Consider the following 27,105-nt stretch of genomic DNA (forward strand, 5'->3'; position numbering starts at 1 on the left):
ACTATGGTGGGTATTGCCCAAACCTTCTGGATCTTACCCTGGCCAGGATGTCTCAGTGTCCACTCTGTTCTGCTGCTTAGCATCCTTCTGTGAAGAACAACCATTATAACCTATGCAGCCATTTTGTGAGAATGTTATAAGTTCAGTAAAGGCCTATACTTTACTGCTGGAAGTATCTACTACAAAAACACAAAAAACTTTCACAAAGCATCAATACATTAAGTAAAATGTAAAAGAGCAGAATAATTTTGGTTTCATGCTTATAAAATCATTCACTGGAAATATTAAAGGGTAACTGTATATATCAGTGGGAATTGAGCTGACCTGCTCTTTTGGGTTCTTTACATCTGCGTACATCACTATACGATATTTAACAAACAATAAAATAGACGCAGATTTACATTATGTAAGTGTACACCCACAAATGTATGATCCCACTAAATGTGTTTTATGCCTCATGACAATGTACTGAAACATGATTCTTAATTGCTGCATTTCCTAATGTTAGTGAACAGTGTTTTCTCTTTAAACAGTTAAAAAAAAGAGGAGGAAGGAGAAAACGTATACTTTAAAACTTAGCTATGTCAGCTGATTTGAGAGTTAATTCTGAATGATGAATTCTAGTTATGAAATTGAGATCAGTATTCTAGCATGTTATACTTTTGTTTCCTCGCTGTACAACTTATTTAAGCTCAGAATCTGGAGGAGAGGATTAAGGAAGGGTATTCAGCAAATAAAAGTTACCAGATGCTTTTCCTTTCAATCCTTTGTGGTTCCAAGCTCATCTGAAAACAGAAGAGATCAATAATAAAAACTGAGCTGTATTTTCACTATTAATGGAAGTTTTGTGGAAGAAAATTGTGTTCTGAACTTCTTACTGTGACACTGTAAAATATAATCATGAATATTTATTAAATCATGATAAAACTTAATATCTGTATATACTTAAATATCAAGCATTTTTCTTGCCCAGTTTTTAAGCTAGTGGCACTCCTACTAATTGTCTTTAATGACAAGATGTAACATTTGATAAGCATTCTCTTTACATACTTCTTTTGCTCTTTGATTTTAAAGTAGAAATTTAACTGCTGGGTTTTGCTTGTCAGTGCCTAGATTTATAGCAGTTACAAGATGAGCAAAATGGTGGTTTCTCTCTATCATGAATGTAAGTTTATGAGTATACAATAATGCTGTTGTGAAGGTTGTCAATCTGTGTCGCTAGCAGAATCTTAGAATTTCATTGTCTTTCATGTTGTAAATCATATCCAACCCACAGCCTGCAGGCCACATGACAGCTAGAAATGTGGCCCCACAGGGCTGTTAACTGTTACCATTATCAAGTGATTTTAGCAGTATTTTTTGTGGTTCTACTGTGCATAGCTTGATTACAGGCTGCATAGGCAGCTGCAGGGTGCTATGAGGGGAGAGCACAATGCAGTGCTAACCTGTCACACCCACCGCTGCACTCAATTGAATCAAAACGAGTATGCATTACATATTTACATACATGTGTGCCACTTGGCAGGTAAAGCACTGAGATTGCAGGTAATATTTCAGCCTGCCTATGTGTGTCATCCTGTGAAGACATCAGTTGTTTTCGTTAAGTAGACATGTAAGTTTTCTTACTTAGCTAATAATTTCTCTAAAACAAGGTCAAGTATCCTACTAGTTTTATGGGGGTTTTTCCCTTTTTTTATGTTTCAATAAAAATAAAAAATAAAAATGCAGCCCAGGCAGGCCATGAAGTTGGACATCGATGTTATACATCAGTTTACCTTGAAGTCCATTCCATCTGCTTAAAGATTTTTTAGTAGGGCTGGTGGTAAGATAAGCTGGCACTTGAACTAGGCAGTTTAGAATGCTAATACTTAAATCTGATGAATTCCTATGACTTAATGTCAAAGCTACAACAATAAATAATGTTAGTGAATACAAGATTACTCTTCTTTTGTTTTAATCATCCTAAAATCACTCAAAGTAGAACTGGGACCTAGCATTATTTCCGGTCTCAACTTTGTATTTAAGACTTAGCTGACTGAATTTAGATATTTATAGTGAATGTGGGAAACAAAATTATCTTAGTTGGCCAAAGGACATGGAATAAGATCAGTTATTATTCAATAGATGTTCAGGATGGAAATAAGGAACTGGAAACATCATTCTGTTATTTGGTACAAAAATGATCAGGTTTGATTTAGATGGGTGTGTTTTACCTGAGGTTCTAGGTCTAGACTGTTGAGATAGGTGCTTAATGCTTCTAAAATACTGTGCATACCTTTAAAATTAAATTTAATTAATTATTGTTATTTTACTTGTCCTTAAAGAACAGTGAGCTATGAAGAAAAGTTATTCTCGAGTCCTTGTTTTTTATCTGCAAAAACTTAAGTGTATTGTATTAAAACAAGAAGGGCAAATATTTCAAAATAGAGGGATGACTTAAGGATTATTTTTATGTTGAATTTATAAAGTCTAATGACACTTGCCATAAAAGTACAAAATTGTAGATGTGATGTAACTTAATGTCAGTGACACTTTAAGGCATTCATAAAGGAGAGCACTATAGATAAAACATGTTGGCACCAGCCATCGAGCAGTGTTTTAGGATTTAGAAGATCTAATCACACATTGCCATGAGTTTGCTGAGTGTTTTGATTAAAAAGTAATAGCAAGAAGAAGTCCTGATAGTTAGGAGAGGGAAAGGAGGAACTGGATTGCAAAGAATAACCCTTACCTACGTAATGTGCAGAGTCCTTCAGTTGATAATTAGAAAAGATGATGGACTTTTCTTACTGTCTTGTAAATGCTCGGAATAAATAAGAATAAAGCCAAACTGGAAAGAGGTCCAAGCATTTAATCCAAGTCCTTGAATTTAAATCTAAGAGGGACAAGATTTAAGGTTCTTGATCACTTGGGTCAAGAGAGTCAAAAGGAATGTTTGAGCACTTCTCGCTGCCCTGCCCCCCTCCCAGAAGGAAGGAAGGAAGGAAAAGAAAGAGGGAGGAAGGGAGATGCTGGTGTCTTGTCATTTTACATTGAATGAAATGGAAAGTCGACTGGAATTTGACAGACTGATACCTTGTTTTTAATGAATTTTAACTCTATGTATTCCTGCTTGGGGTGAAGCAATGGAGTCAGTATTTCCTGACTTTTTTTTTTTTTTGGCCAATATCTTCTATTTAAGATTAAAAACGAATGTTTAGTAGTAACTTTCTAAACTCATGTATCCTAAACGGTGATGGTTATTTTTAATACCTTCTTTTTATTGTGTGGCAAGATATTTTGTCCTCTTGCTATCAGTCATGCTGTATGATTGAAGATGATGGACCTTAATGCAATACCAAATACACAGGTCACTTCAAGATTAACACCTTTTATTTATTACTATTGAATAGAATAGGCAGTTAAACTTTTAAGTATGGGTAATATTGAAATAATGACAAAATTATTTACGAGGAGTTGAATTTATGCCACTTCAATCACTATTTATTAGGAACAACAACCTACCTCAATCTTCAATAATTAAAACTTCATCAGATGAGAGATCAAAGTTTTTTTTTTTCTTTTCCAAGCAAGATAATTTCTCAAATGAGTCCAAAAGTTTAACATTTGAAATGAAGCTGACAAATATATGTGACTTAAAAAGTAAGTGATGATAAATACTGCTTTTTGTTGTATATTAGAGTACATTCTCATGGATACACTTTCATGTGTATACAAGGAAATGTATGTACATTTCCTTGCCTGCTAACAGCTTGCTTGATTTGTTTACTAACTGTTGTTTGAAAACATATCTTGGATCCTCAGGTAATTTGAGTTAAAAACAGCGTGTTCTAAAAGCACTCTTCTTTCAACAAGAAATATAAGTATATAGCACCAGTGCTTCAAACTCCGAAGTATTTCTTTGTGTATTCATAGAAATTGCAAACTTTGAAACAAAAAGCTGTGTTGCTCATTCTCTATTTGTGATTAATATGCGGTGTTCAAAATGCTAGAAATCACAGTTTTATAATTAGTTTATTTAGAAGATGAGAAACTGAATGATAAAGTCAAGTGTTCTTATGTCATTTTTCTTTCCATAACTGAAACAATGGAAAAATAACTGATGCAAGTGTGCAAGTTGGATTTTTAAAATTGTACTGAGCTCTATAAAGTCTGTCGGTTTCATTTCAGGTTTCTAAATTTGCAATATGCTTTTTTCCTAGGTGATGAAAATCATGTGTCAGAGTATGGTGTTACTTACGGCTCTTGCAAAGTTTTTAATGAACAAGAAAATAAGCACAATGGGAGGGTGAAAAAAACCAGAAGACTCCAAAAGGTCGGTTTAACTGGACTATTGTTAAGCTCTTTTTGAAGAATCACTGAGTGCCTTTGTACCTACAAACAGAATGTGCATGCTTGATGCACGTTTTAAAAATAAACATTTCTAAACCTTACTTTCTTTGAAATGTCATGTGAAAGGTGTTCAAAAACAATACATATAACTACTCATCTCAGCTTTCTGAAAACTTGAAGTGGCAGTCATGCCACTGCATTTTTTTCTTATACGTATATTTAGATCATTCACCACGGCTGTTTCTGCAGGATAAATATTCTACGTTTCTTCTTATATTCTTTTATTTAATCATAAGTTTAGCTAAATTTATGATTTGAGCTCAGTTTGGATAGGAGCAAATGAAGTGAGATGACTGGGTTAGCAATGGATCTTAAGGTCACTCTGTCTTGTGAAAGTTTTCTTACAATTAAATGCAAATAAATAGGAAAATAAATAGTAGCTCTTTTCATGAGTACTGTAGTAGCAAGGCATACAATTAAAATGTATACTAAATTGTCTAAAAAATGGGAAGTCCTAAGGCACTGAAGGATGTAGCGACATGAAACAAATTAGACAGATGTTTCATTGTTTGCTGTAGGTGGAGTTTGATCAATTCATTATTTTTTTTATCCTTTTACTCTGAAGTGCTGAGCAAATGCATTTACCAGGCTGTTCAGCTTTTTAAGCATCTGGAAGGTAGAATATTATTTTCCATGACCCAGTCATCTGCCCTTGTTCAAAACTATATTTTGACTTCCTGCTTGTGTCTTATTGCTTGTTTCTTTTTATGTGAGCTGTGGATGTCCCCATTCATTGCAGGGGAGTTCAACTGGATAACCTATAATGATCCCTTCTGTGAAAGTGCTCACCTTCTTCTAAATACATACAGTCATACTAGTTGTAAAACTAATAAGAATTATATAGAACATATAAATCAACTTCACTCTATATCTGTGTCCTATGATAAACATTTTAAGAATGCATCCTCATTAAGCTGAAACACCTGTCCAGAAAAGTTTAATTTCCTGTAACAGAAATCTTACAAAAGCTGCTAGATAGATATCCATGAACAGTTAGTGGCCATAAGACTGTCTGTGGGAATGGTGCTTGGTGATTTGTCACATTTTTATGTTATGCATTTGTTTGCTTCAGAATCTCACACAAGTTGAAATCCTTCTGTTTTGTCTTTCAACAGAAGTCAAAATCAATATCTTTGTTTAGCTGCTTCTCTGTCACAATGTTAGATTGCATTCAAATTTCCTTTTTATACTATTCATATAGACCTACTTATTTTGCTCTTTAACATGGAAGACTTCTAATCATAACTATTCAAACTATGTAAGTTGTAAACTAAGAAGAGCTCTGAAGACAGAGCAGGTTTAATGGCAAACCCAGACATGTTGGGGGAAGATAATAAATACTTTCACACACTCGGTTGATCAAGATATGTACTCTGATCTAATGCCTGTGAATGTCAGCAGGTGGCTTCCGTGGTCTAGAAATGTCAGTTGATGATACTGGGTTACAGGGGTAGAATCAAACCTTTACATACTGCAGTGCAATTTTTCAATACATGAAATACAGGGATAATTATTAAGTATCTTGATGGATAATTAAAATCGTGCTTTGTCAGAGAAGGGAGTGTGGACTTAATAGAATATATCTGCAAATAATAAGAATTCTTCGATGATACTGTCAGGAGACTTTTATGGCATGGACCAAATATCTGTTGTTGTGATTTTAAGTGTAGCTGATTTGATCCCAGAATGTTTCATGTTTGCAAATTGCCTTATCATATATGAAGTATTCCTGAAAGTGCCTGACTAACTCTAGCTGATGACAACTGAATAGTTGATTATTGTTTAAGTCTAGTCGTCTGGCTGGTGCAGCATAATACTGAAGAAAATAGGAAATAAGATTTGAGCAATCAGCATTCTGAGACAACTGTAAAAATAACAGGATTTCATGTTATAAATCACGTTATCTTCATTGGAATGCCTGAAATAGGCCACTGAATGGAACACTGAGATCCAGCAGGAAATTTTATTTTGGCAAGATGCATCTTATGATGTTGCTATATCCAAAATGTAGCTGTGTTCATTAGTTTGTTTCAAACATTCAGAATTTATAGTAATATTGATGTTCAAGAGCAGAATATAAATAAGAAGTGTTAATTATTGTTTCATACAAATGGAATATGAAGATACTCATCTGATAAGATTCTTCTTTATTTCAGTGTAATATTAAGTAGTAAAGAAAGTAAACCAATTAACTGAATTCCATGAGTGATCTTAGGTAAAACTAAAATGGGGGTCCCAGCAAGGTTAGTATGAGATAATTAGAATTGCTGAAAAAATATTCACAGTGAAAATCTGAAAACCAATTTCAAGCTGTTCTTTTCAGGAGATACTTCAGTAAATTGTGCCTTTGAATACCATGTTTTGAGCAAGTTTTGTATGTCTTGTTTATATCATTAACCTCATCAGTATTTTTACCCAACCTTTGCAAGGCAGTTCTGATTCTAGACTTTGTCCGCCAAGTGACAGGAGTCACTGATACAGGAGTATATTCATCTAGAGTACATCAAGCCACTGGTGTTTTCAATGAAGTAGCTTGGGCAGATACCACTTCTTCTGATCCTTCCATGATGAGTGCCTACCACTGACCAAAATGGAATGGATGAGTGATGAGGACTTAAAATTAGGCCATTCTTTTCTCTGAAGCCATTCTACTGTTGCAGATTGTCTTCATAACCTGGCTTGAAGTCTCAGAATTAGGGCTCAAAGTATCCCAGCTGAAGCTTTTGGTAGTTCTTTTAGTCTGACATAATTCAGGTATCTGAAGAAATTATTCACTTCATCAGATCTGGTAATGAACGCATAAACAGCTTTAATGTCTGAACAGATGAAACAGATTTACTCTTATACCATACTTAAATTTTTGTTGGAATTGTTCGGGAAAAGACACAAACTAATTTAATTAAACTTAAGGGTAAGGAGCTGCATGAGGGGTTCATGCTGACTGATTTTGAAATTTCTGGTTGCAGACAAAGCTGTGGAAAGGAGAATCTTTGTTACTCTGCCCTTTCGTTACTCTGCCCTTTCCTTACTCTTTGTCCTACTGGAAAAACTAAATCCCTGGCTTTGCCAGATAAATCTATGAAAGTGCAGAATGCTGTGAAATCTGCCTTTTTTTGAAAAAATGAATGTGACATATGGATTTTTTTGTTTTGTTTAAAACGTATTCACTATTATGGATGCATGAAATAAAAAGAAAATGTCAGTTAGTTGTAATGTGTGTCAGTATTAGGCTAAAAAGTCTGAAGCTGTTGATCATCCTTAATCTTGCTAACAGAAGTTCTATAGTTCTTTGGCACTGAGGGAAACCTGAATCCCAGAATTGTCATTTTGTTCTATTTTTCACTTGTAATAGCTTACACTGTGTGTGTTGTGTTGTTTTTCTTTTAACCTACTTTATAGTAGTTCTGATTTGGATAATGCTGGTTCATTTTACACATCTCATTAGCACCAAAGCAGAGGTCTTGTTTTTAGTCGGGAAATTACAACTGTAACTCAATTTGCAGCCAGAGAAAACTTGAAAAATGTCATTATCAAGAACTGATAAGTGGAGTAAGGCCAGCCAGAAAGTAAATTATAGCTTTGAATATTTGCTGTTTAAAACTGCTGAATAGAAATCATTACCAATTATTCTCATCTGTGAGCCACAATTATATTAATAGAATAAATTAACATAATTTATAGATTGTTTCTAAAAACAGCTTTAAAGTTTTCTATCCTCTTCTTAAAACTTATCTAGAAAAAAAACAGCGAGATTAAGCTAATTCTTGATTATTCACATGCTGAATTTGGCTCTTTTTTGGCTTCTATACTAGTCAGAGTGAAGAAGAATGTGACTCCTAGAATACAGCTGTTATGATCAAAAGCATGTATAGGAGTTCTGAATCTATTTCAGAACCATCTGATGGAGCTGAAGTAGCCAAAGAGTAAAAGGGTTGGAAGAGCACAAAATGGTTGTCATAATGCTCTTGTGCTCTCCATTGCATTATATTTGCATATGAATGCACTGCTTCCCTTTCCTTCACGTTCAAAAAAAATGTGCTTTATCCCTAGCATACTGACCAAACTACACAGGATAAGCATCTTGTTGAGTTCTGAAATTGAAAGAATCATAGAATTACCCAGGTTGGAAAAGACCTCGAAGATCATCAAGTCCAGTGCAGCTTAACCAGTACCCTAACTCTAAAAACCCTCCACTAAATCATATCCCTGAGTACCACATCCAAACGCTCTTAAACACATCCAGGGATGGCGATTCAACCACCTCCCTGGGGAGCCTATTCAAGTACCTAACTACCCCTTCTGTAAAGAAGTTCTTCCTAATATCCAACCTAAACTTGCCCTGGCATAACTTGAGGCCATTTCCCCTCATCCTGTCACTTGTCACTAGTGAGAAGAGACCTGCCCCACTCTCACTGTAAGAACCTTTCAGGTACTGGAAGAGCGCGATAAGGTCTCCCCTCAACCTCCTTTTCCCCAGACTAAACAGCCCCAGCTTCCTTAGCCTCTCCTCGTAGGGCTGATTCTCCAAGCCCTTCACAAGCCTCGTTGCCCTTCTCTGGACCTGGTCCAGTACCTCCATGTCTTTCTTGTGCTGAGGTGCCCAAAACTGAACACAGTACTCGAGGTGAGGCCTCACCAATGCCAATTACAGAGGCAGGATGACTTCCCTAGTCCTGCTCATCACACCATTCTTGATACAAACCAGGATGCCACTGGCCCTCTTGGCCACCTGGGCACACTGCTGACTCATATTCAGCTGACTGTTCATCAGCACACCAAGGTCCCTTTCCATCTAAGTCTTTTTATTCACCCATCACAGTATACATTTGATCTTAAGAGTATTCCAAAGCCCATTTCTTTCAGAACTTGACAAATTATAGGTATAAGTGAGCATGCAGATTAAGAAATACACAAGTCAGAAGTGATATATATCCCTTGATGTCCATCCTTGGAAGAAACCACAGGTCTATGTTTTTGACCCAAACAACATGTGACACTTTTTGAAAAGCAGGTTGTACAGAACAGGGCTTTTCTCTTATTTTCCTTCAGCACCAAGAAGCACCTGCTTAAAGTTAGAAAAAGAAAGAAATAGATATTGAGGTTGGATGCCTCTTTTGTGATGTTGGGCGGTTCACATACAGGAAGTATCATGCTGTGTTTCGTGAACTGAAAAAAATAACAGACACTGCTTTCTTTGAGGTATTGAAATGCATGTTATGTATTTCATAGGTTGCGGAGAAATCTTGTTGACATATTCTAGAAAGAAATATTTAATGCAACTGTAGCCTTAAGAAACATAAAAAGTTGAGCTATGTAAATGTTCTATGGGAGTCTAATTCAGCCTTCATTACAGATCTAAAACACAATCCAGAAATAAATATGCTCTGATTTAGAAAACAAATGTGCAGCTCCTCTTGATTCAGAGAAAAAAGAATTAATTCTAAAAGGTCCTATTCATTTAATACTATTTTTTCAGTGTTGTATTGATAACAATCCTGCTTCAAATGTGCATTAGAATACGTAGCGATGCACACCAGATGTCTTTTTGCTAGTCAGAAAAGAAAATGCTAATTCAAAAAATATTTTACAATAAAAGAAAAATGTAAAATAATACAGACACAAATAGCATTGAAGAATAATTGCATAGCAAGGAAGGGAAAAAGGCAATTAACTTGAAAAATTGAATACTGAAAATTAAAACAATTTTGCTAAGTTTTCTGTTTGGTAACTGTATGTTTATTAAAGAGAACTGCTTGTCTAATTATAGCAGTAAAACAAAACGTTGTCTATTTAGAAGATGACCCCGTTCTTGCAGAAATATGCAGTTTTGAATGAAGATGAAGTAGTTTGGAAGAAATTAAACTTATTCCAATTTCTACCTACTGTTTGCGTGTTTCTGCATCCCTAAGTCTCTGATGTGGCACTGATGACACTGACAAAATATCATCCAGAACATTCATCTATACCATCTTATTTGTTGTGTGTTGTAACATAAAAGCTGCAGTTCAAAAGAAGAGTTTTCGGGCTTATGTCAGGGCAGGCTACAGGTTTCCCAAGTTGTGTGGGTACAGCATTTTCAGTTTCTTGAAGATGGATATTAAGGAGCCTGTAATGAACGTTTTTTCTCTGAAGCTGAAGCAACAGCTGTAGGATCTCAAGTTGCTCTGGCCGTGGTTTATGTAGTAACTCTCTTAATACAGCTTTGGCAAAATTAGTAGTTTGATTAGGAATGTTTTCATTATGTTTATTTATTAGATGTTGTGAGAAATTTTTCTGTATGTTCTGAATAGACACATCAGGATCTCTCTTTAGAGCTGGTAATACACAAGGACCCTGAGAACCTAGTGCCATTATTTTGTGTGGATTTAATTCCAGACTTCAAGTCAAAAGAGAACATTATGGTCATACTGAAGCATGCTTGTGCTGAAGCATACATATTCAATATGATGAGATTTTCAACCCAGAAAGATTGGATAGAGAATACATTGCTTCAAAGCCATGCTCTGTGCCTTTTCAAGATTCCTTAGAATTATGGACTCCAGGATCCCTTGAATTTATGTAGACTTAACAAAATGTGTTTGGACGCTATGAGGTACTTCCTCCCTACTGTATAGCATAGCTCCACTTGAGATGCCCTGTCCCTTGAGGTGTTCAAGGCCAGGCTGGATGGGGCCCTGGGCAGCCTGGTCTAGTATTTAATGTGGAGGTTGGTGGCCCTGCCTGTGGTGGGGGGTGTTGGAGATTCATGATCCTTGAGGTCCCTTCCAACCCCAGACATTCTGTGATTCTACCAGAATTTTAGTATACTGGGGTGAGATCAGAAATGGAAATGAATATTTTGTATGGAGTGGTATATACCTAGAGAAGTAACATGAAATTCATATCTTGATTTTTAAGATTACAAAGAGTTTTTTTGGAATTGCTGTAGAAGTCCATTGATCTACTTTTTCTACAGAACTGGAGTGCTAAAATATACATTCTTGTGCATATTTATGTAGTTACAGGTAATTCTTAGACTTTTCTTATAGTATTATGTCATGTTGATCGCTTTATGTTTTGATGATCATGTTGTGTTCAGTAACATGTTTCTCTGATACTGGTGAATTCATATTCTGTCCTACCTTTGTACGTGGTGGAGGCCTTATGTTTATTACTGATGGTGGAAGGGTACCTCTTCTGATTTCTGTACTACTAACTCATGAAACAATAATTTTAAACCTCTGTGAGACACTCTTGCTATGCACATAAGCTAGAGGATTCTGCTGGGAGGATGCTTTTTGGGGTGTCTCAGTTTTGCTGTTATATGCATTTCTGTTATCTTTGAGTGTACCTTGTTAATTATTACTTGATCAACTTTTATTCATTAGGCATGATTCAAGAGTGAAGTAATGTATATTCTTTAAAATAAACTCTTATTTCTTCAGTATCTCAGCCAAATTTTGTCTTTCTTTTGGAAGAAATGGAAATCATTGTAAATTATAGGGATTCTTTGTTGTAGTTAAGCTGCTTTCTCAACTCAATCTGATCAAGAAAAGAAAAAAGCAGAAAACAATATGTTGGGGTTTGTTTTGTTTTGTTTTTTTGGGGGTTTTTTTGTTTTTTTTTTTGTTTTTTTGTTTTTTGTTTTTTTTTGGTTGGTTTTTTTTTTTTTTTGCTATGCTAATCTTGAAATCTATCACTTCCTTTTAACTGATGAAAAATCCCATTTTTGCTTACTCCTACTGGATGCTTTGATGTTCGACATGATGAAGGAGTTTCTTTCCTTCCATAATCTTAAAGTTTAACATTTCTAGCATGTATGTCAATTAGTACTGCCTCTTCCCAGAATTATACTGTAATTATCAAGTAGGTCAGTCCTTTTGTCCCTTTGATGGTATGGTTAACCATTTAATTTTTTTTCAAAGAAGAAATCTTTTCAGAGTTTTGATGTTTTCTTGTTTGCTTCCTTTTTTCAGCCAGCAAGAACACTAGTCATGACAAGTATGTCTTCTGAGTAAGTATTAAAAAGTATTAATTATTAGAACATATTAAGTATTTTTACTTTCTCATCAGTAAGTTTGACTTAAATTTTGATAGTCTGCTCATCTCTATACAAAATGGAATTTGCCTTTGGGCTATATGTTGAAATACTTCATTCTATCGCACTGGCTAGAAGTATGCACATACCTGCATCTATCATCACTAACTATACTTTGTAGGACATGTATATGTATCTGTGCTATCATGGTGCTGACTGAAGTAATGGTTCCATTGGCCTGTAGGTGAACTCAGCAGGGCTTCAGAGCAATAAAACCAAACTCAATCAGTTTCTTATTTTTCCTCAAGAAATCATGAGAATTAGTTTTCTGTAGTAAATAGTGTAGGGATGGAGTTCTGAACCTATTTTTTCCCCAGATGTTATAATTATTTCTACTAAAAACAAACCAAAAAGTCTTAATGATCTGAAACACCAGTTTAAAATATTTTCATTCATATCTTCTTTCTTCTTGCTGAAGAAACACCAGTTCTAGGCTTTTCAGCCACTTTGTTTCAAAATGCCAGAAGCAGCTGCAACTGTGTTTCTGGAAGAGTTAAAATTTTTCTGGCAGGCTCTTATCATTCTCTTCAAATTTTTACATCATAAAGATTTCCAAGAAAAACACAATTCTGTACTTTATACTGTATTTTCTTATAGTTTTCTGAGTTATTTTTCAAAACTCAAGGTCTTATTTCTACTACCCACAAATCTCTTTCAGCGCTGAAGTAATTAAGTCATGACAGTTACACTGTAAGCAATCTGAAACCATACTTAGTGGCCGTCCTCTCAGAAATACTTTGTAAATGGTTGCCAGTAGCAATTAACCAGTCTACTACTATAAAGGTCAGAAATGTAAAACAGTATAGTATTTTTCTTGTGTTTTATATGAGTGGTTTCTATTAACAGCAAGACTACAAGTGCACTTTGCTAAGCATGTCATACAGGATCACTGTGAGGGAGGGAAAGATAATAACTACAGTGCAGATAAGGATAGTGGAAAACAGGCTGTGATTTGCCTTAAAGGAGACAACAGATCTTGACAGCTGGGGAAAAAAATGTTCCTTTGTTGAAAGAGGTCCCCAATAAGTTTCTTCTTTTATGTTGATGTATGTTGACTTTTCCTAGAAACAATTTACTATTTCATGAAATAAATATGTCTGTTGATTAAAAAACTGCTTTTATCCAGAACTTTTTAATCTAGATTTTGCTTCTGACTGTCTGCAGTTATTGGGATTAATCATGCTATAGTGAAGGTAAAGGAACTGCTTCTGCAGGAACTAAAAAGCAGAAAATAGTCCTCAGAAGGATAACCCAGTGGCTCAAATCCAGTTCTCCTACCCAGTAGCTACATTTATAGAAGTAGTACATTAGAAATTTGAAGATGCGTGAATTCAGTGGTTTCATGGTATCAAGTTTTGAGAATATTTTCAATGCTGCTCATTGATACACAGCTAGTAGCTACCTGTGTTTCTGATTCACAACTTTAGTGAAACGCTGTAAATTTGCTTCTGGTTGATGTTTTCAGTTGACAGAAGTATAAGCTGTTGAGTTTTCAGTGCAGTTGATAAGATACCTTAGATTTGAATAATGTAGAAGAGGACTCTCTGCTCTCACCTAAGAAATTTCACATGGACAAGAAAGAACTATGAATAGCTTCAGGTGGTATATGAAGTTGACTCTGCTGAGCGTATAGTTCAGGTAGAGTTAGCCTCTGTGAGTAGCAGCGTTACAAAAACTTACCGTGTAGGCTCTGACAAGTTAAAACTCACACAATTTTTTAAACTCTTTGTGTTTACAATTCCTTTACTTGCTTAAATATTTATTTATTTATTTTTAAGAGATTGCTGCATTGAAGATGTTTCACAGCTTTTATTAGAGTTCCTCTAAGTAACTAGGATATTTGGGGATCTATAACTGAGTTACTTTTGGTGGAGTAAAATGTAGTGAGAATGAAGTAACTCCAGAGGCTTCAGAAGATGTTCTGACTGCTCTCATTAGATCTGTTATTAACCTTAATGTTTTACCTGAGAGGATCGCTGATGTGGCACCTTTGACTTTGTTCAAGGTTGAGCTAATTTTATTTTATGTAGCAGGTTGCAGACATTTTCAATAAGTCAGCTGGGGGGAACAGGGAGGGCACTGGAACTGGGCTTTCCTGTATTATTTGTAACAATAATCTTTAGTTAAATTGTTCTTATTGAATTGTTCTTATGTAACAGCTTCTTTCTAGGGATACCAAGAGTTCAGTGTTTTCATGATGAGGTATTTGTGTGCCTCAGTGTGACCTACATAGTAGAGAACTCAACTTAGCATTCTAGTTATAGGTGGCCATTCTCTATTTTATATGGCAGTCCATGTGGAGGTAAATTTATTTAAAGTGCTTTCTTTAAATTGATACACTGACTCAGCCATAAAGATATTAAGCAAGAACTTTAGTACTTCTCTCTAAATTTAACATAAAATTTTATTTGAATAATGAAAATCTGGTACTTCCAAATGACATCCTTTGAAGAGTGCTGCATTCAACTGTTTACATTTCTTAGGAATGCTTTTTTTTTTTTTTTTAAGTACAACAGAAACAACCAAGAATGAGCCTCTGTTGTACAAGGCATTGTACACAAACAGTATGTTAGATAATTCCTGACTCAAAAAAGCTTCCATTTAAACAAGCAAGATAGACATGCGGTATGAAAGACCTTTGATATGCAAGTAGGTATGATTGTGTGCTGACAGAAAAGGGTCTGTTTGGACTCTGTGGAAAGGCTAGCAGATTTTTGACTAGCAAATGGGTCAAGTCTGAGTGAGGGAAGGATAAGAGAGGATTAGTGAGAAAAGATATAAGGTATAAATGTAAGAAAACTTGAGATAATTTGTGTTGTGAATGTTTGCATCCACAATCCTACCTATCCACTCAACATTATATCTTTTTTTTCTTTTTGCTCTTTTTAGGAAACAAAGTATGGTAATTCAAGTGGTGAATAAACTCGGAGACTTCTTGTTCTCAGACGAAGTATGTGAAACAACAAGTCATGTAGTTACAGGGAGTCCTCGTCGTACCTTGAATGTTATGCTGGGAATTGTTCGTGGGTGCTGGATTGTTTCTTATGAATGGGTAAGAAATATATTTGACTGTTACTGCAAAATAAATTAAGCTTATTTTGTATAGCTGGAATGTCAACCATATTTTTGTCCATGCTATGCACAGTGTTGCATTGTTCGGATACTCAGGCATCCAGTTAGCTGAATTTGGGGAAATTTGTTTAAACCTCTGTGTTACTATAAATACTGTCTTTCATTATTTAATCTGACCAAAGTATTCCTGTGTTGTACCTCAGTGTATATTTTAGAAATGCTTGAAATCTCTCTGACTAGGCACATGCATTATTTTTGGTCAGATTAAAGGCTAAACAAAGAATTCTGACTCAGTGTTACCCATTATTCAGTTGGAAATTTTTATATGCTGACTTAATATGTTTCTGTCTTATTCTTCAATGTGTATCATGTTCAATGCTGGCAAACATGAAGAGGAATTTTTAGCTGTTTTCCTGCATGATGAAAACCATTTAATAAGAAGGAAAGCTTGTAGACGAGTAATTTGGAGGCTATGTCATTTATAAAAGTTATTCCCAGATATCCAGATCCAAGAATCCTCACACAACCTCAAAATTTTTTGTGGATTGCCATGTCTTTACATGCTACTGGTAAATGTTTCTGTAAATAGAAGATAACTGTGAATTGCTGTGTTGCTTTGTCTGCGATACAGTCACATATATTTTTTTCATAGCAGCCCATATGTTGCCACGTTTTAGACTGGTGATCAAATTGTGTTGATAACACACTGCTGTTTCACACTACTGTTTTGGCTGTTCTCGAACAATAGCATTAAGACCCTCTCTTTTTCTGTCATTCCCACCAACACAGACTGGGAGAGGATGCAGCTAGGACAGCTGATCCAACCTGACTGAAGGGGTAGTCTATGCCATATAATGTCACATTCAGCTTTAAAACAAAGAGGAAGCTTTCCCAAAGCATCCGTTGTTTGAAGACTGACTGGATAGTCAGGATCAAACCACCTCTGTTATAGAGATCAACTGCAAGATAATTAATTTGACAACACAGACGACAGATTTTCACTTTTCCTCATATTTTCAAAACTTCAAAATATCAATGTTGGAATTTACATAGAAGTAGATATTCATCTACAGAAAAGGACTGTAGAATAACTAATTTAATTTCTTCATTCCTTTTTTTCAATAAATACTTTAAAATCATAATATGTATGTAGTTATTTAAAGAAGCTGCTGTGATATCCTTTGTGGTTTTCAGAAGTTCTTGGTGATTAACTTCCCTTAGAATAAAGGATATTGTATCTTCGATCAGTCTAGTTAGCCAGTAATGTGTCTCTGTGGCTGAAAAAGACCAATAGCATCTTTGTCTGCTTCATTGTATCTGTGCAAAGGGGTCATATGATATATGAGTATCCTTATTTCTAATTATGTTGCCTTGTAGTACTTGGAGGGAGCTTACAAGCAGAAGGAGGACTGACTTTTTATATGGTTTGATAGATATAGGACAAGGAGGACTAGCTTAATGGCTTTAAACTAGAAGAGAGTAGATACAGGTTAGATGGTAGGAAGAAATTTTTTATTCAAAGGGTGGTGATGTGCTGAAACAGGTTGCCTAGAAAGATCGTGGCTGCCCCACGTCTGGAGTCATTCCAAGCCATGTTGGATGGAATCCTGGGAAGCTTGATCTAGTAGCTGGCAACCCTGCCCATGGCAGGGGAGTTGGAACTATGTGATCTTTAAGGTCCACTATAACCTAAGCCATTTCACGATTCTATGAAATTTAAGTTGTTGGTTTTTGGTTTTTTTTGTTTGTTTGTTTTTGTTTGTTGTTGTTGTTGTTTTGTGGTTGTTTGTTTGTTTTGTTTGTTTTGTTTTGTTTTTTTGTGTGTGTGTGTGTGTGTGTTTACAGTGAGGGTGGAACAGGTTACCTAGAGTTATTGTTGGTGCTCCATCCCCAGAGACTTTTAGGGCAAGGCTGGATAAGGCCTTGGGCAACCTAATCTATCTGTGGTGTCCCAGTTCATTGCAGGGGAACTGGCCCTCAGAGTTCCCTTCCAACCCTAAGGAATATATGACTCCATAATTCTGTCAAAAGCAAACTTTCAGTGACTTAAAATGGAGAATTCTTGCCTTTGTGTTCCTGAAAACTGAATGATGTTGTGAGTGGTGACCTAATTATTTACTGCAGAGTTTGTTCATAAACTTTGCATCTGATTTACTTTTTATCTAAGTAGATATGATGCCTTTGTACTCAATTCCAGAACCATGATAGACGAGCATTAATCCATCTTCTGTTGAGATAAACAAAATTGATCTCTAAACAAACTTCTGTAAATACTACAAGGATTGATAGATGTTATTACTGAAAATCTGGCCTGGAAAATAAAATGGAATTACTTAATCATAATTAATCTTTTGGGTTTGTTTATTCTATTTTTTGTTTTTTGCCAGTTATTCATAGTACAAACACCATTTTAGTATTATACAGACATGATGTACACATTATAGAGCATGGTACATCTGTTGCTACTCAAGATTATTTATAAAGAACTTGTTTTCATGCAGCACGTCTCAAAGAATTGTGTTAAAATTTCCAGTTTTCTTGGTTCAGCTCAAGTTGATCATCAAACAAAATGGCTTAGATTGACCAGTCTATTTGCAATAAGTATATGCAATTTTAAGTATAAAACTAACAGATTTCAATATTCTCATTGTAAATTAGAAGTATTAATTGTAAAAAAGTATGCATAAATGCAACTTTAAATTTATATCTTATAATGTTATAGTCTTAACTGAATGCTTTTTAATAAGCTTACTTTTCTTGGCTAAATAGAGTAATGCATTATTATATTTCAAATTACTATAAAAATATTTTACTTACTTATCTACTCAACTCATTTTTAGTTTTGGAATGCTATAATGCTATAAATCATTTTCACCGTGTGCATCTGTTTTATTTTCAGATATTTGGTTGTAAGTTTTCTGAAAGTAAACATACTGTTTTTATTTTTTTAGTAGTGAAGTTTAACAGTAATAAATGAAGATGCATGCTTTTCTTTATTCCACACTCTCAGTTGTCTGCAAAATTGAACGCCTCTACTCCCTATGCAAGTAAAACCATATCACTTTCCATATCACAGAAAGTACCAGCTTTTGCAGCAGTTTGTATAAGTGGTTGCTGGTTCCTCTCTGTAGAGGAAATGCTACATCATGGCCTGAACTAGTGTTGGTTGCCGCCTGGTGGGAAGGCAGGGCCAACCCAGGGGAGATCAGGTGCATGAAATGCATCTGTGTGGCTGGAAGGAGTGGAACCAGAATCCCTCCCCTTCCTAGACCTTGTTTAGGGGTTGGCAGTGAAAGCACAGGTATCTTGCTGAAGATCCCTACATATTTGAGGCCTTCTGAATCTAAGCAGATTCTTTTCTGTGTTCCCATAAGCTGTTGCATTTGAGCAAGGATCTTGCTTTTCTTCTGTCATTGCTGTGCTTTCCATCGTGAGATGTCCTGAAAGCTGTCAAACGTAAACTACTTCAGACTGCAGACTATGCAATTTGTTTCTGAAAGTAATAAGATCACTTTGTGTGCCCCTGGTGGCACAGTGGTATAAAGTGCTGCTTGCGGCACCAAAGGGCCCAGATTCGAATACCCCCTGTGGCGCAGGGGTAGAAGTGCCACTTTGCTACACAGAGGGCTCGAAACCCGGGAGTTGGACTCGATGATCTCTAAGGTCCCTTCCAACTCGCATGATACTATGATACTATGATGATACTATGATGATGATACTTTCTAAATGCAGTTTGCAACTTGCCTCTATTAGTACTAGAATTTGGGCAAAAGAGCTCTTTACAAGAAAGTCTCAAGATGGCCCAATTATATGTTGGGAAATAAAATTTACATTACTACCTAACAATCAGTCTGTTTAGCTTAAAATCTCATTTTGTGAGCTGTAATGCTGTAAACACTGTAAAGTATAACATGTATTATGCCAGCTTTTGTCCAAGTGAAACATCCCATTGCACGTGGTGTTTTTTTTTAAATAAAATTTTATATTTTCATGGGTAACTGATAATGTATGGATTTGTATGGCATCTTATTCCAGGATAATTAATTTAAAAATAAAAACTAAAAAAAAAAAAAAAAAAAAAAAAAGGAAAGTTACAGTTATTTGTGACTCAAGCATGGGAGAAATTCCACCTATTGATGAAATACAGTTTGTTATAAGATAAATAATGGCAACAATTTGATGGTGCATGGCTGTGCTAACAGTAAGAAATAGACTTAATCTGTTTGAAATGACTGGAGAATTATTATGCATTGGAAAGTGATCCTAAACACTGGGATTTACTTTCTTGTGAGAATCCACATACCCTATATTTTCGGTTTTTGTATACTTCTTGTTAACGTAACACAACTTGTTGCCGTAGGACCAGTAGGGTGTTAGGCAGTTACGTTTTTAAAGTTGAATGTATAGATTGTCACTGGTGGGTTGCGATGTTTTTTAGACTTGTAACTAAGTCTTGCCAAATGGTAACTACAGGAATGATATTGGGAAATTCACGTATCTGTAAAAGGGTAAGGTTTCTGAATCGTGTTATAGGGAACAAATTGCAAATAATTTACTGGTCTTTTGCACATGTGGGAAGCTTTGTGGCATCAGTTCATGCTGAAGAAGCCACTGAGGGAAATAAATTTCCATCAGCATGCCCTCTAGAATTTATATTATCCAGAAATCAGTAGGAAAATACCATTTATATGACATCAAGGCATTCCCATGGTAGGAACTTCTGTCTTTTTCTGTAAGGATAACCCTCTTAACAATGGAAGGGTAGTCACTGAACACTCCTTGCAAGATTTTAGAAATTATAATTTAGCAGCTTCAACCCAAAGTTATAATTATTTTTTTTTTTAATCATAACAAAAAGTTGATCTAGAAAAAAGTTTTTACCAAACAAACAAACAAAATCTATTTCAGAAATTGAAAACAACCATTTTAAGCGGCTGGTAAAAGATACTTAGAATGAGATAACAGTTCATATACTATACTTATTTGCTCATCAAATCAGTAGAGAAACGATTCTGTGACAGGTAGAGGAAATATTTTAATGTGGTTTCAGTTTTCAGTACACAAACATGAGGAGTCCCAGGGTATGAAAGAAAACATCCCTGCATAGATTATTGTTCTCCTATTTTTCATGTTATACATCTTGTGATGGCCCTGATTAAGAACAGAAGTCTGAAACTTATCCAGAGTGTTAGGAACACAAGTCTTTAAGGGTCACCAGCATTTCGAGCTCACTCAAATGCAAATGATGGTGTATTTTCCAGGCAGTCAGTACTGTGCTCTGGTAGGAACCTTTTTTTTTTGTGGTCTAGAATGTACAGCTGGCAGAGGAAGCTACCAAAGAGAATGAGTCAGAGCTTTTCTTCTTTTCAGGCTGGCTTATGTGTTGTGTGATTGCAGTCAGTTGTAGGAGTTGATATTGGGTCCAGTATAGTTTAACATCTTCAGTTATGATCTAGATGATGGGATGGAGGGAAGTCTCAGCAAACTTGCAGATAATACAAAACAAGGAAGAGTGTCTGATATACTCTAAGATTGTGCCCATTCAGAACAACCAATACAGGCTGGAGAAATAGACCAATAGGGAAGCCCCATGATGTTCAATAATCAACTGTATCAAGGGAACATAAATGAGAAATGGGAATTGTTGACTTTCTTCCCTTTTGACATCCAGTTTCAAACCTTTATTTTAATGTGCTATAAAACACACAAGAAATTGACTCTTCCACTAAATATCCTTGCACGGTTTTGAGGTGTAATGTGGCTATACATAAAAACATGACTGGCATTTTCATCATTTGATTTATTTATACTTTGAGATTGCTTGGATTTACAGATAATCACTTTACTCGGATAAACAAAATAGGTAGCTATCTATTATAACTTCACTGTTTTAATTTCTTTAATTCAAACGGTTTGCTCTTCTAAAAATTATAGATGTTCTTCTTATTATTTTAGATTCTGTGTTCTTTGGAATTTGGGCATTGGATCTCAGAGGAACCATATGAACTTTCTTCCAACTTCCCAGCTGCTCCTGTAAGTTTAATTGACCTTCAAACTTGTTAACATTCTTTTGTTTCTCTGAAAAATGATTTGCCCTGTACATAGGTTTTGTGAACTAGAATGGCATACATATATATTTTAAAAAAAAAAAAACAAAAACAAAAAACAAAAAAACTTTTAAAGAAAATGCCATAAGGAATTATTTTCTAGATCTAGTACTTTCTGAAGTGTGTATAGCCACTAACTTCTGAAGAATTCTGTGCAACCTTTGGTTTGCGAAAAAAATACAAAATGTTGATTCACCAATCAAAAATTAAATAATTTGCTTCTTTCTTAAGTACAAATGCACTTTAACTTGTGGCTTATTTGATTGTTATCCTCACATGTATGCTGGAGAGGCATGTTATCGGCTAATGAGAAAATGTCTCAGGTCATGGTGTCAATGTTTTCAGTCCAGAAATTGCTTTGGGGATGTAAAATTACTGCAGGCTTCCAAAGTTGTTTTTTGTCCTGTCTTTAATTCTCATGGCACTTTGTTAACAAACTAATGAGGAACTGTTTTTGTTGGTGGTGTATCTGTGCAGATCGAACTGTATCTGCACGTGTTGTAATGGATTAAACAGTAATTTAATTTTGGATTTAAAATATTCTAGCAGGTTAATAGTTGGTTGCTTTAACCACTGCCAAAAAGTTTTCACATTTTCTATTACACTTCTGCAGCCAGACAAATATTTTCTTATCTGCTACTTGTTTCTCATAGTTTCTAACAGGCTTTGATGAAAGAGCATTTAATTGAGGTTGAATTTTATTATCTATATTTTTTTGTAAATTTATGTGTTCAAGATGAAGGCTTTATTTCCTGAAGTTAAGCTCAAAGTGTAGGGAATCTGTAATAGTTTTCCTGAAATAAGCCCAAATAAATATATTGTCTATTACAATTTTGTATATTTTCCTGAAGGAAAGAAGTCATTTTCTATATAGCAAATACTTGAATGGCAGTGCTTAATGTGAAGAATGTATGAGCATGTTCTTTTCTTTTCTTCTGCATTTGTACAAAAAAAACCACAACACTATTTCAGGCCAAGCTGCTTTGAGTTTTCTGTTTCTTCTCAGACCACCTTGTCTCTTAAGTATGTTATCAGTAACAGCTTACATGGCATTCTTTGGAAGTGATTCCAGCTGGTGTCGGTTTTTAGATTCTGTTTACAGTTTTTATTCCCAATGCAGAACCTGAGAAGGGTGGAGAGATGGTGAGGAGATAAAATTGAAGGAGGTATGCGTTGCTTGTTTGCAGGCTGCTTCTGTTGAGGAAAAAAAGTTTGTGTTGAAAGTCATAATTCCATCACCTTTCCAATCATTCCTTTCTTGAGTCATTCTGGAGTCCAACTGTAATAGATACCTTATATTTGAAGATAAGATTATCATTTCAGCATGAATGGAGTTTACGTGTCCTTTCTTATTATTTCTTTTCTTCTTAAGAAGCAATATGGAAAGTGAAAGGGCTACTTTTATACTGTTTATATACTTTTATATACTGTTTATTTGATTACAAGCAGGAATTAAAGAAGGGGTTATACTTTACTGTTGTATTGTAATTGTTTGTACCAAGTCCAAAGAAGTGGTTGCAATCTTCTTCCTATAGTATTCCTTCTAAAATGCTCTCTTTTCACTTTGGCATTTCTAAACAATGGAATCTCATTTAGATAATATGTAAAACTTGTAAAACACTGTGAAACTTACTCTAAAATTTTACATTCATTTTAATGAGAAACTACTCTGGTCTAATGGTTGGCAACTCTGCCCATGGCAGGGGGGTTGAAACTATACGATCTTTGCGGTTCTTTTCAACCATTCTATGATTCTATTTTAAAAATAATTAAAATTCCTTTTAAAAAATTGATCTGCTAAAGATCTAACACAGCATCTTCGATGATCTTCATGGAATAGTCATCAGAAGGAACCTTTCTCCCCAGCAAATTGAAACTAAGCATGCAGTATACAGTTGCTTCTGTTTTCTTACTGAAACAATGTCTTTTAATAACCAGAAGTTGGCATCTTTTTTCTTAGCCAGGTGAAGCATGCATACTGTGCCAGATTCCATCACATTTTGTTAGATTTATTAGACTATTGGGCTGAGTTACTGTCATAAATACTGGGAGTGTTTTCTTTAGTTGCCTGATGAAATGCAGTGAGGGAGGAAGCACGTTCTTTCTATTCAATTTTATGAAATCATAAGATATCCTAGATTAGGAAGTAACACAAAGTTTAGTTCAATGCCCTGTTCCAAGCAGATCTAATTAGATGAAGATAGTCAAGGACTTGTCTGGTTCACCTTTGTGGTATTAAACAAATAAATAGAAATCCAACTGAGAAGAATTTCCCAAATTCCAACCTTCATTCATTGTTCCACTACAGCACACCTCCAAGAAGGGGTCTGGCTCTGTCTTCTGTGTGTCAGGTAGCTGTAGACAGCAGCAAGTTCTCCCCTTCCCCTTTTCTGATCCACGTCGAAAAATGCCATCTCTTTTTCTGTATGTCATATGCTGTAGCTTCCCTACTAGATTGGTCTTTACTTTCATGAATTTCTAAGAAATGTCTTTAATTTTGTGAAGTGTTTTCTAGTGTGACATCTGCATATTCCTATAAGTTTCCAGGAGAAATAATAAATTACTTAAATAGTAATCTTAGACACGTTGAGATTATTGTGCACAACTCTTCAGATGATGACTGTCAATTTACATTTATTAAATTTATTTAAAATCAGTTCATGAGGTAATATTAGAAGTATTTTTGTATCTCTGATACTCCTTAGTAGTGCAGGTTTACATTTTCAATGAAGAAGAAAGGTAGTGTGTTGCAAGTGGTAGAGTTCTCTGATAGCAGTTTTAATGACTTCCAGTATGAAATGTAGTTAAACAAACAAAGAAACAAACAAAAAGCAAACACTACCCAGTAGATTAATTTATTCACATTGTGACATACACTGAGGGCCTATTTCTTCAGGTGGGGGGGGAGGAGGGGACACAAAACAACAGTAAGTTCTTAGGGAACCTTCAGATTTTTTTCCTGTTTTTCAAATGTAGGAATCTGTTTCCTAAGACACAAACATAACTGAATTGCATCAAAGAACATCCACATGGTTTTTAGATTGTTTTTATGAAATGTTTAGATGGACCATGGTACCACGTGATAACTGATTGTGATAGACAACCAGGCATCTGGTGCTAATGTTATTGTTTCCATGTATAAAATACTGGTCAGTTATTTTACAGATAGTTGATAAGGAAATAAAAAAGTGCAATCATCAGAACAATGTAAAGAAACTCAGACTATATAACTTGCAGGGATTTTTGTAAATTAAAGATAGTGATCAATAAACACAAACTGAAAAAAAAGTGGTGATTTTTTTTACACAGCGTTTTCCAAGATTAAATGCAAAGTCCTCTGTTAAATAAAGTAATAGAAACTATTGGAAAAAAATCCCTGAACAAGTGTAAGAAGTTGTTTAAGAGGCTATGGGGAAAAGAACGTATTAAGTACTATGTTAAGCTAATTACAGGATGATATATTTTTATGTACATAAACAGCAAACATACTCAGAGATAAATAGTTCTAGATCTAGGTAAGTTTTATATTCGAGTAATGTTTGAAGTTCAGTGATGAGGCAAAATGCGTATCTCTAAAACTATTTTAGATATTTTTTCACAGTTCCAGTTATTTACTAACACATACATAATATAAATGATCAGTAAAATACAGTCCTTCAGTTGTCTGACAGTTTCTTGGATATTCTTTTTATTCAGTCATTTGGCCAAATCACTGTTGTATTGGGTTGATGCCTTAGACTTTGTGTCTCATTGAATAATGCGAGCTTTAACTGATCAAGACTATTGCAGTTCAAGGACTGGAATAAGCTGATCTCTTCAGAACACTAGTGCATGTTTTCTGGGCTTGAAAATGAGACAAGTTGCAGATGTGTTTATATGCTTGGCAAGTAAAGTCTTCGAAGACTATACAATACATAATTCACATAAGAATGCAAATGCATTTAGAAATCTGCTGGTCGAATCATCATAGTCGTGGCTTTGAGAGAGTATCCTGAGCCTTTCCAGTAGTACCACTTAATACCATTGAACTTGTTGTTGTTCTGTCGTAATGGATAATACATTCCATTGAGGTTAGAAGGACCACATGCATCAAACCACCACCCTGCAAGACCAGAACACAAAGATAAATACCAGCGAATGAAAATGTCAGCACAAATAGTTTTTAAAATAGTGTACATGAAGATTTTAACAATTTATTGTCCCAACATGAGAAACAAATCCAAACTCATGATTTTGAAGTATTAATATAAAAGATTTACTCCCAGCCCAGTAAGGAACGGTATTAATTACATACTCTTAAAGATTAATGTAATTCTTAGGAGTTTAAAGTTGAAAAGAGAAGGTATTCAATCTAGCTTACTGATGTCAGCTATTATTGACAATCCAAGGGCAGAACTTTACTCCAACTGCAATGATATTGAGTATTCTTTGCTTTTCATCTGCCCTTTGGTAAATCCCTGTCCTTCACAGACGTAAATTCCTTTCTTAATTGTTTTTAGAGGATTAATTCAGTTATTTCTTTTGGTTCTGTGTGCAGATCAGTTCAACACAACTGTGTAGAAACTTGCAATGGAGGAAAAAGCAGCCCAAACTTATTTTGCATCTTTATGGTCCTGACCTTTTAGTTGGTCATAAGGAAAATTTATTTTTATTAATAAGATAATATTTTTATACTTCTGCTACGAAGGCGATAATGTGCGTGTTCTGTTTTACAGGGCAACAGTCCAATTATCTTTTTGAATAAACTGAAAGACTTTCTGTGCTGTAGGGAAACAAAGCATTTCTTAAGAGATAACAGGAAGTAAAAGCAGTTGTTTACATTACAGAACATGGAAGGCTAGATGGACAAATTATAGAGTGACTTGTGTAGATAAAGGTGAAAACTTCATTGAAAACTCCAATAGCTTATGAACAATCACTGCAAAAGTTCAGATATATCTCACATGGTTTACCTTAAATGCATGTACTGACATTTGATAATTGCACTGAAATACATAATTAAATACTTGTACCCTTCTGCAGCATGTACAGTATATTCATCAAGTTTGGGAGTTTTCTTCTCCTTTGAATAGTTAGAGAATAGTGAGATTTGTGCCTAAAGAATCAGGAGCCATTTCAGCGACCATCTGAATCTTTAAAACAAATTTTGAAGTGCTTTAATTGTTTTGATGTTTGGGACTCTGTTATCATTCCTTGGAAGAATGTTGCTCTTCTTAGTTTCACAATCACAGCCTTTCTTGTACCCTAGCTTGTGAGACTGCTTACTTCTTTCTCCCCCGATTTTTACTTTTCATTTCACTTCAACCTTAGTTGAATAATAATACTTGTCAAAATATTTCATTTCGAGTCACTGTGGTAGTGTTTCCATCAATTCTGGACTTCTTCAATAATGAGAATTTACTAAGACAAAATTATCACTATTTATCTCATAGACAATTCCAGTGCCAGTAAAAATAG

At 35.0% G+C, this 27,105-nt stretch overlaps 2 protein-coding genes across 5 annotated transcripts in view; one reads left to right on the forward strand and one right to left on the reverse strand.

The window, feature by feature from the left end:
* The window catches only part of MCPH1 (microcephalin 1), a 118,220-nt gene that overhangs the window by 14,488 nt on the left and 76,627 nt on the right, over nucleotides 1-27,105 (forward strand). Inside the window, exons 9-12 of the mRNA XM_072332983.1 lie at nucleotides 4,203-4,315; nucleotides 12,348-12,385; nucleotides 15,359-15,521; nucleotides 21,497-21,574. Coding sequence (XP_072189084.1) covers nucleotides 4,203-4,315; nucleotides 12,348-12,385; nucleotides 15,359-15,521; nucleotides 21,497-21,574 — 392 coding nt within the window. The remainder of the gene's footprint in view (nucleotides 1-4,202; nucleotides 4,316-12,347; nucleotides 12,386-15,358; nucleotides 15,522-21,496; nucleotides 21,575-27,105) is intronic.
* The window catches only part of ANGPT2 (angiopoietin 2), a 46,330-nt gene continuing 43,707 nt past the window's right edge, over nucleotides 24,483-27,105 (reverse strand). For all 4 annotated transcript variants that reach the window (XM_072332987.1, XM_072332986.1, XM_072332985.1 and 1 more), the window contains one exon: nucleotides 24,483-25,750. In XM_072332987.1, the coding sequence (XP_072189088.1) occupies nucleotides 25,590-25,750 (161 nt within the window). In that variant the 3' untranslated portion in view covers nucleotides 24,483-25,589. The remainder of the gene's footprint in view (nucleotides 25,751-27,105) is intronic.

Source organism: Excalfactoria chinensis, chromosome 3 (genome assembly GCF_039878825.1).
Source record: "Excalfactoria chinensis isolate bCotChi1 chromosome 3, bCotChi1.hap2, whole genome shotgun sequence".
NCBI lineage: Eukaryota > Metazoa > Chordata > Aves > Galliformes > Phasianidae > Excalfactoria > Excalfactoria chinensis.